At 42.9% G+C, this 16553-nt stretch overlaps 1 protein-coding gene across 4 annotated transcripts in view; it reads right to left on the bottom strand.

Annotated features, from left to right (window-relative positions):
- The window catches only part of LOC149747754 (neurexin-1-beta), a 546613-nt gene that overhangs the window by 434341 nt on the left and 95719 nt on the right, over positions 1–16553 (bottom strand). For 2 of the 4 annotated variants that reach the window (XM_022573880.3, XM_022573879.3), the window contains exon 1: positions 3705–16553. This exon is cut by the window's right edge. The exons of the other annotated variants lie outside the window; for them this stretch is intronic. In XM_022573880.3, the coding sequence (XP_022429588.1) occupies positions 3705–3966 (262 nt within the window). In that variant the 5' untranslated portion in view covers positions 3967–16553. The remainder of the gene's footprint in view (positions 1–3704) is intronic. 4 annotated transcript variants of the gene reach the window in all.

The raw sequence follows: 16553 nt of genomic DNA, 5'->3' as shown, positions 1-16553 counted from the left end.
AATTCCCTCCAAAAGCCCCCACTCCTTTTAGAAGTTTAGTATGTGTGTGAAAGTGCCTCAGAAAGAGAAACATTATAAATTTAAGATACAATTATTCTCCTCATAGAACGGCATTGGGCTACCTCAATTATAAACCACACTTTTAAAATCTGTTAACATTTCCTTCTGGGAAAGCCCCTTTGCCCTTTAATAGTAAAAGCTAATCAAGGCAGTATAATTTCTGGAGCTCAAATTTGTGGGAGGAGAACGGCTGGCACTGGTGTGCTCATTCCTATGATGGTTTTCTCCTTCCTCTATGTCCTGAAATTATTGAGAGGCTCTAAGCTAATTCTTGAAAGTATGCAGAGGTACTTAGGAAAGCCAGGAGCAGAGATGGAAACCTGAGCATTGCACTGACATCATTCTATGTTTGGCACATATGGCACATCTCTAAAGCAATACCAACTGAACACACTGCTTTATTCTGAACTCTTGCTGGCTTTAAGTAGCAGTCTTAATTACAAGCAGGCTTGCTTTTTATCATTTACAGTCACACAGTTCTCCATTTACTTGACTAGGAAAATTCAATTTTTCTATAGAGGTATTTTCAACCTTTAGATTTTTAAGTACATGCAAAATAAAATGGGATCCTGCAGTGATCTCAAAACCTGCTTCTCATATGCATTTAAAAAAAAATCCTCATCATAATCTCTGCAACTGGGTCAGCTTGCACAAAGATGCTCAGGGTAGCCATGAGTGCTTTCAGCACCCTGCAATCCTTGTAAGTGACACCTCATAATAGTGCAAATGAAGCATGGCATGATGAGAAAATGAAGAAGAATGGACCTGGATAGTCAACCCAGCAGTTTTCAAAACATAGAGGATAAGCTAAATTTTGTTCCATAAAATACACCACACATGATTTTTCTTTTACACATTCAAGCACATATATTCTTTCCCTATTATGAGAAAAATGTCTTATGACTCCAAGGAATCCTACTATAAGCAAACAGGGTAGCTCGTGTGTTCATCTACATATGTATATTTGCCATAGTCTCACATTTTTAACCAAACCTCATTTACACCTGCCTTGATTTTCAGCCAGGAATTTATCATGTTGTCACTCACCTTTGTGTTTTCCCTTCACCCTCATCTATTAGGCTCAAAGACTATTTCCTTGTGGGCCCTTTGTCTAATTAGCTGAATATTCAAGGAGTTTATTGACCCAACAAATTCACCGTCACCTTTCTTATTAGGTTTCTTTTAAGCCATCACCCTGCCTGTCCCGCTCTCAGCCTCTCTGCATCCCCACCTCACTCCCATCTCTCCATCCCCCACCCTCAGAGGCTTATTTCATCTTTAATGTTCTTGGGTTGTTCTCTAGCCAGAGTTTTTTCCCTATTTTCAAGGGAGGCAAGAGATGAAGTGTGAAAAATTCACACCGGCTTTTATTCGGCGGAGGCTGGCTACTGACAGGTAAGTTTGCTACTCTGATTAAAAAAAAAAAAAAAAAAAAAAAGCAGGGAGAAAGAATCAGAAAGCTTCCTCCAAAAGTGTGTGTGAGCAGGGTGGGGAGAGTTTCAAAAAGTAACAAACACGACCATACTATGGAACCTTCAAAGGGAAGAGAAAGTTTTCTGACCCAAAAGAATAATCACAACCGCTGCTCACATACCCTTTCCTCCACTATCCATCTATCCTTTCTCTTTCCCAGCGACAGATATGCCTGCTTCTTCATTCATGTACGGAGACAATCACTATATTCTGGAGGGAAGGAAATGTTTGTAGAGACCAGCAGACGAGGGCCTGACTGGGGTAGAAGCTACAGAGGTGAGAGGACAGGTGTCCTCTCTGCGGCAGGGTTCCCTTGGTCTTCTCCTCTCCCCACGTCCCCCAGGCACTCTCCCTTTTCAGCCATATCCCTCGGGAGATAGGCAGAGCCACAGAAAAGGAGAAGTTAATATGCATATGAGATTAGCCAAGTGCTTCCCACTGGTATAATTAAGCGCCCAACCCCCTTGCATACCCCCATCTGGCTCACCGCACCCACGCTCTGTCTGCCCCTCATGTGTCCGGGCTCGCCTCCCTCCCCCAGAACTCACATAATTTGCAAAAAGGCCAGGCAGTGGGGTGAGAACTGCACCCGGGAAAGGGAGCAATAAGCTCCCAGAATACTGTGAGCGAGTGGGGAGAGCAACAGCAACTCCTTGCTGTTTCTGAGGGATCTATCCTTTCTGTCACTTTTTCCATAAAAGCCCCCTTTGGAGGCTTCACTCATGTCTCCAGCCTAGGCACGCTTAACTGGAGACGGTCCTTGAGAGGGAACTGGGAGAAGGAAAGGAAGGGATTCCTGGGCCCACTGTGAGGTGTGCCTGGGCCACTCCCAAAGGAGGTGCCCAGGGGATCTGTTCTCTTCAGTTGGGTCAGGTTCTAACCTCTCACATTTAACCAGAACTGTCCCCAGGTAGGAAGCCAGTCCCTGGGGAAGGGGGCCATCCCCGTATAACTAGCAGCTGCTGGGCGGGGGAGAGGAATTTCCTAGGGAGACGGGCGACGGATCCGGAGAGGAACCAAGTCTGAAAGGGAAAGGGGCCCTACAAGCAAAAGAGGGGGAAAGAGATGTAAAAAACAGAGTGTCCGTAACTTTCACCCTGCTTTTTAAAGCAGATTTTACACTGGGGAAGAAGAAGAATTGGGAGTGGGGGAAGACTCACAAAAAACAGTTGATGTTTTATTTATTGGCAATTCAGGGAATCTGAAATAGGCATTTATCTGAAGATGCCAGGAACCTGGCCTTACACTGCTGGTCATTCTGGAGAAGAAACCTGCCAACCAAGGCTTGTCTCCACACTCTGCTCTTTACAAAGGAATTCCCGGTGAGGAGAACAGCTTCTCTCTGCTTTAACTTCTCCTTCAGGCAGACCTCCTGGCTTAGACCAGCCAGCATTGCCCCACCTGCCCTCCTTGGGGAGCACTATACTCTGAGGAAGGAGGAAGCAGGACTTCCCTTATCCCAGCAGCCTTCAGATATGATCCAAAAAGAAGTAAGTGGGTGGGATGAGGGAAAGGGGATGGTGTTCAGAGGTCCCCTCTAAACTGGGTAGGAGTTGGCAGGCACTAGAGAGGGTGCCTCCAGCACCCTCCTACTTTCTCCAATTAAGGGAAGAGGTGGGGGAAAATGGAATTAGCCTCCAGTTTCGTGAGTCCCGGGACCTGCCACTTCACCGTCACTGCAGTCTGAGCACTGCCTTGGAGGAACGTGCGGGCTGGAACCTCTCCCTCCCCCAGACCAGGGAAAATGGGCAGGAGGTGGGGCAGCACACAGAGCACAGACAAAAGGTTCAGCAGAGCCCTCCTCTCTCAGGAGCTCAGGTCCCTGGGCTGAGCCCGGCTCCCCATTCGGCCACGCCGAGTGACCTTCTCGCTAGAAACGCCCCCTTCCCGCGGGGCCCAGGATGGTCTTTTAATAGGTGCCCACGTCTCACTCCCAGCACCCTGACAAGGAACGCCCCTCCCACCCCTCACCGCAAACACCCGCGACGCCTTCCTCCAGCCCCTTTCTATTGTCTTCAAAGAGATAAGTGGCTCCCACCCAACACACCCAAATGCACATCCCTTTCTCGCGCTCCCATTTCTCCGAGCCCTAAGGGCCGTGAAGCGAGCGCAGGGTCGAAAGGGGGGCGCGAGGGAGTAAAACCCGCGAGAACTTGGCATCGCAGACCCACCGTGTCCACCTCGCAAGGATGCCGGTGACCTGTAGATTGCAATAGGCACTGAATGATGCTTGCTGCTGCCATGGAAATGGTGGATGTGGTGCGCTCCCAAACTGGACGCCCCCCATGCCATTCCTAGGAGGCCGCTGAGGGTGAGCGGGACTATCCAGAGCAGGGCGAGGCGCCCCCCTGCGCCGCCGCCGCCACTGCCGCCGCCGCCGCCGCCCCCGGGCGAGCCCAGCTCGGCGCCGCACCGGAGCATCCTCTGGTACATGGCTGGGCTCCCGCCGAGGGGCAGCCGCCGCGGGAGGCAAAGTTTGGGGCGCGGTGAGGGGAGAGGGCGCCGGGGAGCAGCGGGCGGCTCAGGGTGGGCTGCGGGGCTGGCCGCCTCACCGCGTCAGGGCACCCATCCTCTCCCTCGTTCGGACAGTCTTCTCGGGGTCCTGGAGTCCGCCGTGCCTTGCACCCCAAAGAATCCGAAACATAGCCGAGGTGAATGCAGCTGATGGGGGCTTGTCCGAAAAGGCAGCCCCGGGGAAGAGCAAGCACGGAGCGGGCGGCTGCTCCCAGATTTCCGGGGCTCCAGGTTCTCGAGAGATACTCCCAAAGAGTTTCGGGCGAGAGTGCGTGCCGGGGGGGTGGGGAGCGGGGAAATGGTTTAAAGCTCCTCCCGGAGGGTCCTCACTTCTACATGACAGCCATCCACCGCGAATCCACTAGGTAAATCCATTTAGCATTGTGTGGGGGGACTGGGGAGGCCACTTCGCCGGCCCAACCTCCTTTCAACGGAGAAGCAGACCCCATGGACTCGAGGCGCCCCGTCCCTCCATTCAGCCCGGGCCGGCTCGCCCGCTCGCGCCAGCCTCCCCCGGGCAGCGCGCGGAGCAGCGGCGCGCATCGCCTGCTCCCGAGGCAATCTCCGCGTCTGCCGCCTCCTGACACTTAGGCCCGGCGAGGGGTTCAGAGGGAAGAGTGCCACCCTTATGAAGGAAGCGGGGATCGAACGGGGGAAAGAGAGCTGGGGAAAAGCAGAAGCACACAAAGGAGGGGGGGGGAAGAAAAGGAAAAAGAAAAAAAGAAAAGAAAAGAAAAGAAGAACCACACACGCTGGCGAAGCGAGGGGCTCTATGCAAATCTGCAGTCTCCAAACAGCAAATCACTGAAGCTCGGATGCAATGCAGAGGACGAGCCTATGTAACGAGGGAGGCTGGTCTAGCTTCCCACAGAAATCGCCCTGCTTTGCCTCTCTCAAGCATTCTCCGCACGTCAAAGGGACACGTGTACGGCGATGCGGGGAACACCTAAAAAAGCAACGCTCCCTCCTCTGCCAGGTGATCCCTCCGTCGGAATTACAACGGCAAACGGCACCCTTCCCCTACCCCTATGGTTCAGATGTAACCAGTGTCTTGAGAGCTCTTAAAAGGGAAAGAGTTCCGCTCTTTTTATTGGACCAAACTTGTTCTGCCAGGTGTTCAAACCCAATCTGCTAAATATGGCTTGACACCATCTACTCAAGCATCAGTTTTGATGATCTGTTAATTACACAGATTACTCATAACAAAGAGCCCTCGTTCCCACTACAGTATCATATCTCACATAAGGCAGTAGAAGTGCAGGGAATCAAAATACACAAGGAAGAAAAAGAATGAGTGAATTTGGCAGCTGAGGAAAAGACAGAAAGTGAAAAAAAAGGAAAAAATGAGACAGGTGAGAAAGAGGACAGCAGAAGAGAGAAACAAGATGAATGAGATTGCTTGTGTTTTGGTCAAACATTTTAGGAATCTTTAAGAACCCCCAAGATCTCTATAGAAGCCCAGCTATGATGATGTCTTATAAGGGTGGAGTTCTGCCTTTCTCTTACCATGTTTCATAAGGAAAATAACATCAGGAAATTTAAATCTAGTGCCCCCAAAGAAGAGGGGACATTATATTCTACCGGTGAAATGAAGAATATATATATATATATATATATATATATTTTTTTTTTGCGGTACGCTGGCCTCTCACTGTTGTGGCCTCTCCCGTTGCGGAGCACAGGCTCCGGATGAGCAGGCTCAGTGGCCATGGCTCAGGGGCCCAGCCGCTCCGCGGCATGTGGGATTTTCCCGGACCGGGGCGCGAACCCACATCCCCTGCATCGGCAGGCGGACCCTCAACCACTGCGCCACCAGGGAAGCCCCGAAATGAAGAATATTTAACTGAAAGCCACGTGTCCTGGAAAAAGACCAGCAAAGCCAACACACAACTAAGAGTAAAAGTCTAGCACGGCAAGTGGACTTAGCAAGGAGGACCACAGTCACTGGAGGCTAGCACACGGGATTTGGAACTGTGATTAAAACAGTTCCCTGGTTTCTAAAAGATGATAAAAACTATGACGTGACTAGTGGCTGGACATTTTTTGTTTTTATTCCTACTTAAAGACAAAGGAAAACAACTCTGACTAGGTACTACTTCTCACAGGCTCCTGTCTATAAAATCCTTTATATCAACAAATACAAAGTCATGTCCTGAAAAAGTAGTTCTAGAAGGATTTGATACAAATCAGCCACTCACCAACGTGGTCATTTAGACTTACATATTGCTTCCTAGTTCATTCAGAGAGTCAACCCTGGGACTCTGATGGTCACTATGTTACCAGTGACCAAGGGCCACCAAACCAAATTTGTAGCAATCCAACACCTCACATCCTTGGCAAAAGTTTATGTTATTCTACTAAAAATTTAATACTTCAGTAGTTCCCTAATTGAGACAGCTTAGGCATGCTAGAGAAGGCGCTTTTATCTACTTAAATACACCTTGTCTCCCTCCCACAACTGCTCAAAGACCAACAGAACGCAAATCCTGCACTTTCCACTGTGGTCTGTTCCCGTCCTTATCCCCAGGCCACTTCCTCCTCATTTTGTTATTTTCTAGCATGTGGATTTTAATTCATTAGTAGATTTTAATTCATTAGACAGCTAGGGAAGCCCTAGCTGTCGTGTTTTCAGGCAGATGTCTAAGGCACCTTTGCAGTACCTAGGAGTTTCTTGGGTGGATTCTGTGATACGGATGCTGCAATATTTGTTATAAATGGCTATTATGGTGGAACAAGGAGCAAATTCTCTGTCTAGAGAGTGGAGAAAAGTCCTGTGAGCAGACTCATGCCTAATCTGTATGAAGCAAATAAAGCTTGCACTTACTCTTCATGTCTCTTCAGCTGGTCAGTTCTTTGGCTGGAAGTGTATTATCTAAGGAAACTGAGGGGACTTCCCTGGTGGCACATGGTTAAGAATCCGCCTGCCAATTCAGGGGACACGGGTTCGATCCCTAGTCCCGGTAGATCCCACATGTCGCGGAGCAACGAAGCCCATGCACCACCACTACTGAGCCTGCGCTCTAGAGCCCGTGAGCCACAACTCCTGAAGCCCGTGCACCGAGAGCCTGTGCTCCGCAACAAGAGAAGCCACCGCAATGAGACCCCGCACCGCAACAAAGAGTAGCACCCACTAGCTGCAACTTGAGAAAGGCCCAGGCGTAGCAACGAAGACCCAATGCAGCCAGAAATAAATAAATAAATAAATTTATTAACAATAAAATAAAATAAAGGAAACTGGGGCAGCACGGACAAATTGTTCTCAGGTGAGTAAAAAACTGGCTGGAGGAGACATGGTGCTCGGCTGCTTGTAATTTACTCTTAAATACTGCAGCATGGACAATGCGATATAAATGTGTGTTAGTACGGTTCTGTGTCTCAGGAGGTTGGTTGCTTTCATCAGGAATGTATGCTCCAACAGCTCAGCCAGAATTACAGAAGTCAGAGGTGACTTTTGGAAGTCCTGAGTTACCATCATCTCCAATCATGATGTGGCTTTGTTCATTAATTATAATGTATGTTGGAAACAGATTATCATCGGTGACATAAATGGCTTGTCAGTTGGTTAATGGAGGTTAGGGGTGGGTTCTCTTTGGTGAAATCGTTAACGTTCAAGGTATGTGGACTGGCCAAACTTTTTGTAAACATGCTTTGCTTCTATTTGGATAGAGTATATGAATCTATAAGGCCTTTCACCCTTTACTACAGGGAATGGTGTCATAATATTAGTAATAATAAGAACTAATACATTCATACCTGGCACAGCTCTGAGAGCTCATTTAATCATCACAAAACCATATGAAGTGGGTGCTACCATGGATCCCTAACAAACCTTAATCACCTAATTCTGACAGATGATGATCTGGATGCTGCCACTGAAATATTGCCATATTTGCTTTAAGAAAACCTATTTGCAAGACATTTTGGGGTACCTAAAAGAACCAAGAGCTGGAACTTCATCAAGCTTCCAGAACATGCTGTAAGATTTTGTTCCTACTTATTAATAAGTGTCTGTTTCTGTAGCAGAAGTTGGTCTGCATCTTAAACCCACTAGGAGCTGTGGAAACACTTGCAAGAGTGGTTGACCCTCCCCTGCCTCTGACCACTGTGGGTACCGAGCTCCACCAAGAGAATCTAACAGCTGCGCACAGGGAGTTATTCTAGATGCATTCATAGCTGGTGATTAATAATGAACGAGAAGGCAGGCAGCCTGCATCAGACAACCATGCAAGAAATGGGAGATGGGCTTGAAAGCTGAGGGGACAAAAGCAAGGGAATGGAAAGAGAAAGAGAAAAAGAGTGTGTAGAAGGGGGAGTGTACACAGAAATGGAAAAGCACAGGTTATTTCAAACTATTTTTTCGTATTCCTAAAATCACCCTTCTGTCTCAAGAAACAAAATGGTTGTCAGGCAGACACTTTCAACCTTTTCGTGTTTTTCTTAAAACTTAATTGGAAATTGTTACAGCTCAGTATTAAGCTTTTAAAATAGAAAAGTAGACAATAAAATGGCAGAGAGGAAGTATATTAAAACCTACAGGCAGTACCAATCTTTTAAAAATTAAAAACGAGCAGAGTGTCAGTCATGCATTTTGCATTTCTACTGATGTCAGCACAAGAAAAGGCAAAGAGACCCCACATATCCATCTACCTGCATTTCTGAGTTGGGATTGAGAGAGAGTAAAGACAGAGAGGCTCAGGAGAGGATGCTGTCTGTGAAGTTGCAAAGACAAACCTCTGATCCTGTTAACTTTCTGGGTTACTGCAGGTCCCTAAAGGTGTTCTGAGAAAAGATCAGAATAGATCAGAAGAGTAAGGACACTGAAAGAAAGGAAGGAAGGAAGTGAGGGAAGAAGGGAGGGGAGGAAGGAAGGAAGGAAGGAGAAAGAAAGAAAGAAAGAAAGAAAAAGAAAGGAAAGAAAGGAAGGAAAGAAGGAAGGAAGAAAAAGAAAGAAGGAAAGAAAGGAATGAAGGAAGAGAAAGAAAGAAAGATAAAGAAAAGAAAGAAAGGAAGGAAAGAAGGAAGAAAGGAAGAAAAAGAAAGAAAGGAAAAAGGAAGGAAGAAAAAGAGAAAGAAGGAAAGGAAGGAAGGAAGGAAGAGAGAGAAAGAAAGAAAAAGAAAAAGAAAGAAGGAAAGAAAGAAAGAAAGGGAGGAAGGAAAGGAGTGGGGAGGAAGAAATGGAGGAGGGGGGGAGGGAGGAAAAGAAAGAAAAGAAAAGAAAGAAAAGATGCCAGGGCTAAAAGCATTCCTGGAGATTTTGTAGTACAATCTCTTCAGGTGATAAACTTGAGGCCCACAGAAGTAATAATGTTACCAAAAAGTCAGATTTATTTATGAAGTGTTTACTTAACTGGAAGTGAACTTTTATCTCCTACCACCCATAGTCCAGTCACAGATGTAGACTGGGAAATTCAGTCAATGTACCTATTACCTAGAACCTCCACACTGAGAGAGAGTAGCGGGAACCCAACATGAGCCAACATGATGCCCAATTCACTCAAAAGAAATTAAAGCTTGCAGTTTGATTTCCGAAATACGAATAGATTTATTCAGTCACAGTTAGTTGTGTTTAGGACTGAAGTATTTTATGCCAGTGGTCCCCAACCTTTTTGGCACCAGGGACCGGTTTTATGGAAGACAATTTCTCCACGGACGGTGGGGTGGAGGGATGGTTTTGGGATGATTCAAGTGCATTACATTTATTGTGCACTTTATTTCTATTATTATTACATTGTAACATATAATGAAATAATTATACAACTCACCACAGTGCAGAACCAGTGGGAGCCCTGAGGTTGTTTTCCTGCAACTCGATAGTCCCATCTGGGGGTGACGTGAGACAGTGACACCCAAAGTGTGTTGCATATGTCCAGTCTATTCTGTAAGATGCAGCTCAATTGTCAGTTGCCACTCACTGATAGGGTTTTGATATGAGTTTGCAAGCAACTGACTTATTACGGTCTCTGTGCAGTCAAACCTCTCTGCTAATGATTATCTGTATTTGCAGCCGCTCCCCATCGCTAGCATCATTGCCTCAGCTCCACCTCAGATCATCAGGCATTAGATTCTCATAAGGAGAACGCAACCTAGATCCCTCGCATGCGCAGTTCACAGCAGGGTTCGCGCTCCTATGAGAATCTAATGCTGCTGCTGATCTGACAGGAGGCGGAGCTCAGGCGGTAATGTGAGCGATGGGGGCGGCTGTAAATACAGGTGAAGCTTCACTAGCTCGCCTGCCACTCACCTCCTGCTGTGCGGCCCGGTTCCTAACAGCGAACCCCTGTTTTATTCTATCTCTTCTCTTGCCCCTTTTAATAAAAAGTTCATTTATGACATCCTACATAAAATTTGTTGCCTAAGCACCAAGGCTGGGTCATAGAAATTTCATTATTAACTGCATCTTGAAGTGTTGTGGGCATTGCTTTGGTACCACCCAATCATATGCTATCTTTTGGTCACTAGCATCTTATATTGTTTGTATAGTTATTTAGACGTACTTGTGTTGCTGACAAACTCTTTCCTAGGTTCATGCCATTTGATGTGAATGAGTTCATAGTGTAGAGGGAAAACATGCAGTTCGAGTGTCGGACTGTGAGTTTGAATCTGAGGCCATAGTTATTATTCATGTGACCCTTGCCCCCATTTTCTCATCTGTAAAATGATTATAACACTGTGTAAAATATATTAAGCACTAAATATAAGTTATTGTCATTTACTCACAGGTACATATTTTAGATAGCTGCTAAAGACATACAGATAATGAGCTGTAATGTGATTTTTAATTTAGCCCTATTTCAGACTCTTCCCACTCAGTCAAGTTCGGCCACCTCTCCAATTCTCTGTTACTCTAAATCCTCAAACTTTACCGTGCCCGAGAATCACTAGAACAGCTTCTTAAATCATAGACTGCTTTGCTTTTGATTCCCATGGTTTGTAGAGGGGCCTGATAATTTGCTTTTTTTTTAACAAGTTCCCAGGTAATGCTCATACTGCTGGCCTAGAGGAACTAGATTTTCAGAACCACCGCTCTGCCTGAATGTCAACGTCTTTAACACGGGTTTTATTAACCAACACAGGGAGGGCTTTCTAATTAAACTCCTTACCAATGACCTCGCCTCTTTGGCTGTGTATTCTAAACATAGACAGCAGTGCTGTTCTCAGATCTCTTCTTTAAAGCATTCTTTAAAGACTTCAAGATGTCCAGCATATAAACCTATATGTTCTCATTTCACAACATGAAACTATAAATTCCTTTTATTCTACTTAGAAAAAGCTATTTTCTTTTCCTTCTCATCTTTTGAATGTGTGCTCTTCTTCAGTTAGCCTGGCCAGTGGCTAGAGGCAGGACTGAGCTCCTACAGGACTGAAGGCACCGCATTAGGGTTCAAATCTGACTTTACTAACGTATCAGCCACGTGGCCTTATGCAGGTGAGGATGCTTGTTTCCATATAAAACCTAATACTGGCCATCCAAATAGCCAGGAACCATTTAAAAAAAGAAAAAAAAAGTCCCTTTCAGGTCCTGGCATATCAGGTCTTCAGTCTGACCAGCATCAGGCACAGGAAAGATCAGTGACAAAAACTGACAACCTGGGATCTGTCACCTGCATTCACCAGCACAGTCTATCATATACACACGCCACTGAAGAAGAAAGCAAAATGGGAATCATTGAAAGTGGAACTAGAGTTGGAAGGACAGCTATAAGGCAAGTTAGGGTGATATAAAAACTGAGATATAATTTGCAAATTCCCTAGTAAATACAGATATTCAAATCCAGAACCAGACGTCACGCCCATACCATGAGTTCAATTTCCTGAATGCCGGAGCACTTACAGCATATAAACCAATTCAATCTATCTTTATGGATATATGTTCTGTAGCATATGTTGCCATTTGAATTCACTGAAAGGAATTTAATCATGCAATTTGAACTGAATCTCTAAATAGGTTTATCTGGGATCTATAATTTAATCCCCATCCAATTCAGGACAAATATATTAGGTTACACATTTTGTCAGAGTGATATTTTGAAGTTAGTACTGTAGTAAAGTTAGTGTGACTATCCCACTACAAAGATCCCTTTTCCAGGTAAGTAAAAGGCATATTAACCATTTCTTTACCATGGCATACTAAGCCGTTCGAAATTTGTCTCGATCCTGCCTCTCCCGTCTTATCTTTACCTCAACTTCTGCCACTTACCCCACAAACATCCTAGGCTCCAGCAACATGAACTTCTCTTCCCTAAATACACTGCATTTTTTCACTTCTTTTGCCACTGCCCATGCAATTCCCTCTGTAAAAATGATCTTTTCTGCTACCTAGGTCTCTTACTATCCCATTCATTCCTCTACCAAATTGCTGGAAAAATTTCTGAACTCCTCCAGTTTCTCAAGTATAGACTATCACAAATACCTAAAAAAAAAAAAAAAAAAATGCCCGGGGTATGTAATAGTATATTTATATTATTTTTGTGCTGTATGAATGAAGTGTCAGGATAAATGGTTAAATCTATATCCATGTTTAGGAATTTAAAATAACCCAAACCAACAAACAAAAGAAAACCACCCTCCCCTCTCAATTTATCCTTGCAGGCTTTTGGTTAGCTCTTTCATTGCCTAAAATATATAACAAATTTAAGCTGAACTTTGATTCGAATGCTAAACAACTGGTTATGAAGAATAAGGGAATTCATTGTCATATTTTCCTACTCATGTTATAAACAGATGTCTTTCTTTCCCATACTATGTAAAAGGAAAATAAAACACCACCAAGCAAAGATGCTTGCTGCCAAGTTGAACTGCAGAGCAAACATTTATAGCCAACTTATAAATCCTTGAAAATAGGGTTTTATAATGGAAATACTGGCACCATTTTAACTATAACCATTCAAATAATATAACTGTAGCAGAACTTATAATCTAATATACCTGTTCTGGGATGGATGAGAGACTTAGCTATAGGTTTTGGAAAAACTTCCAGTGGCTCAATGCAAATTGAATCATTCCATATAGTTCAAATCTCTTAGAGTATTTATCTTTATTTCAAAATGTGTAGTATATGCTCCAAAACATTTGTTTAAAAGATAGAATATATTTTTTGATACTCGTATAAAAAGATATGACCTCTGAGAGGCATTTCCAAAAATTATCAATCAGTTTTTTTTCAACTGTCTTTTTCTCTCATGAAAGAATTACTTTCCTCAGGTTTTCTCTGTCCTATTGCTGTGATGATTCCCCCAGAGACCTGTATGTTTATCTTGACAGGTGTTAGAAGATCTGTAGACCTCTGTGGAATTGTTCCTAGTTGCGTTGAGGTACAGGAGAAAACATTATGTCTGCAAACTAATGAACTTACCTTATTGCATTCTAAATAAAATAAACCACCCAGCAAGTGGAATTAATCTACTAATGTCTTCCTAATGAAGTTTTCATTAGGCATAATGAAAATGGTGTGGTCGTCAATATTTAACATGTGATAGGTATTAAAACAAAGCACATCTGATGATTTTTTAAATGCATACCTGATAATTGCCTTTATATTATTTTCAAATGAAATAGTTTACCCTCAGATTGCTTTAAGCACCTAATCAAAGAGATACAAGAAACATTTCTAGACTTAAGGGAATGTTTTATACCCAAATGGTCTCATCTACCATTATCCTTAAATAATTAAAACCAGATTTGCTGTTCTAATCTTTAAGAATGGAGATATATAATAGTGTGCAATTTTCTGTGCTATGTAAAATGTCACTCATTAATGAAATTTAGCCAAATATTGACAATGGAAGTGTGTTAGTCCAATTCACAGTGGTTTGCTTTAAAATAATGCTACCTCCTAGCATAGCAAACAGCAACTTAAATTCTGATGAGAACTGAATACTTTACTGGCCAATGGAAGAGCAGCTACAAACACAATCAGTATCCTTTCTTATTGGCAACATTTTGATTTGTCATTTGGCAAAGAAAAAATTCAAAGCATCATGCAGAAACACCTACCTACTTCAGAAAATCATCAGTTTGGGATCATGTGATATCTCGTTCCATCTAACATTTACGGTAGCATGTAGACGAGCCACAAAGAAGTCACATCCTCATTGCTACACTATGTCACATTCTTAATTTCTCATTTCAGGTTCCCATATAAATTATCTCCTGCTTTGGTATAATCACGGTTGTCCAACTGAGACTTGAAGATCTTATCAGTCATGCATTTTACTATTATTATTGAAATTTACTCATTTCAATGATTACTTACTGCCACATAAGCATATTATTTACTTCAGAGGCCAGAAAACAGACACAGTAAAAGGAGAGTAAAGGTGGGTCTTTTCTCCTTCAGCAGTAGGAGCCAGAAACAGTATGAAAGCAATGGATCATGAAGAAAAGCAATTTCCTACTTGAGGGATTAGACAGTACCCTCTTTTGTACTGTTAAATCACAGTTTTGGTTATTTTTTCAAGTAATAGTAATTTTTTTCAATTTACATAAATATAGTCTCTAGAGGAACTGCAAGAGAACCCCCAAACACAAACCCTCTCAACCAATCAATAGAAGAGGTATAAAAAAGCCCTCATTTATGTTTACAGCCTTGAGCAACCCTTCACACAGCATAAAAAAAATAAAAAATAAATAAACTAAACGGCTACACAGCTAAAGATAATTAGCTTAACAAGGATGACTTCGAACTGAAATGTGAGGCTTTTTTCTTTTCTTTCTTTAGGCAAAATATAGGTGATTTTTATTTTGAAGCAGCTCACATTTGCTAGTATTAGAAAATTGACAACTATGTAAATTTCAGCTTTGCTGAAATGTTTGCTTTCCTTTTTAGGTTCACAACAATATTAACCACTGCCATCAGTCAGTATTACATTCAGATTTGAGAAAATCTGTAGCATAAAACTGTGCTCTGGAATATCATGTGAAAATCTTGATCAATTTAAAATGTATTTACATTCAAGAAGGAGTAAAGCATACTCTTAAATAATAAAGGCAAATAATAGTTATATGTATAAAATAGGGGGAAGGAAAATCATGAGCCTGTTTTCACAGCCCATTTTTTTTTAAAGGTTTACTGCTGATATGAGTCACGTTTAAGGAAGTTGCACATTTTCTATGCAGAAGACTGTTATGTCAGATAATTAAGAACAAAAAGCCCCCATAGCTAAATAGAAGCGTTGTGACAAAACCTTATAATTTATTTCAACTTATTCCTCAGTTATCCGGTTTGCCTAGAATCCTATACCTCATACTGTTAACAGACACCTGAGGTATAGTGGTTGGTTAGTGGTTAGCTCTAGCTTTTGTTTTAATTGTCCTTTTTTTTTCGACTTTGTCAAAATAGTGATGCTAAGGCATTTTTGAACTCAATAGCCTACAGAGACATTAAGAGCAAATATACATATTTCTTGTTTTATATAAAACTGGAGTAGTGTTTTCTAATTTTGGTGGAATAATCTACTGTATTGTGAAAATTAAAGGGAATAAGGAACTATACACAGAAACCAAATTAGAAGAGTACAGATCTATAACCCAGCAGAATAAAATTTGACTGTTAAAATCAAACAGTTTTGGAAGAAGTGTGAAGTTGTTCAGTATGGCTGAGATAAGTAGAATTTGGAGCAATGAATGATATTATTTTCATCCAGTTTAAATTCCTCAATCCAGTAATAGAACGATTAAAAACAGGTTAGCTGGGTAAATGAAGTTTGAATCCACTGGGTTTCCAGAACTGGGAATTAAAGAAAAAAAATCAAGACTTGGATTGCTAACAGGTCAAGAATGGAAAATAGGTTACAATTCCCCAGATTAAAAAAAAAAAATAGCATAAAAATTATATGATTTGTAATGAGACACAGATCTGGCTCTAAAGAATCCAATAGTTTCCCATGACTTACTGGGTGGTAACTATATAGGAATACCAATATTCATGTTAAAAATCGGTGACTTTAGTCACTGTAGTTTTTTAGGGGCAGCCCAGTCCTTAGATAATGGATCAAGCTATCAACCTAGAAAGGCAGTTGTAGCGGATACTTCTAATTTGTACTCGATATCTACTTTGCCTTCTTCCCGGCAAATTGAACAAATTGTTTTTTGGGGTAGGGAGGGATGAAGTACATAGAAGGGCAATATGCCCCACTAAAAATACTTGCCTTCCCAAACTCCCCTACAGTCAGAGTACCCTTGCGACCCAGTTAATTTTGAGGAAATGTAAATGGAAGTCCTTGGAAAAGGTTTTCTACAAAGCCCTTCAGGCTTTCTGCCACAAAACCTTGTTCCTCTTGTCCAAAATGCAGAATCACTGTGTATGGAAGATGCCCACTCTGAGACCATGAGGTCAAAATCATACTCTAAGGATGGAGAAGCAAGAGGATAGAAGGAGTCTAAATATTTGACATTTTCCTACTGGAGTTACACTAGACTTGCATCACCTACCTCTGAGCTTCTTATTAAATTTGAAACGTAAACAATCTTCTGTTTAATCAATGTAAGTCAGGCTATCAGTTTGGGGA

Source organism: Delphinapterus leucas, chromosome 13 (assembly GCF_059928025.1).
Source record: "Delphinapterus leucas isolate spDelLeu-1000000601 "Yukka" chromosome 13, BTC_Dleu_Yukka2, whole genome shotgun sequence".
Taxonomy (NCBI): domain Eukaryota; kingdom Metazoa; phylum Chordata; class Mammalia; order Artiodactyla; family Monodontidae; genus Delphinapterus; species Delphinapterus leucas.
This window is presented reverse-complemented; position numbering and strand designations above follow the sequence as displayed.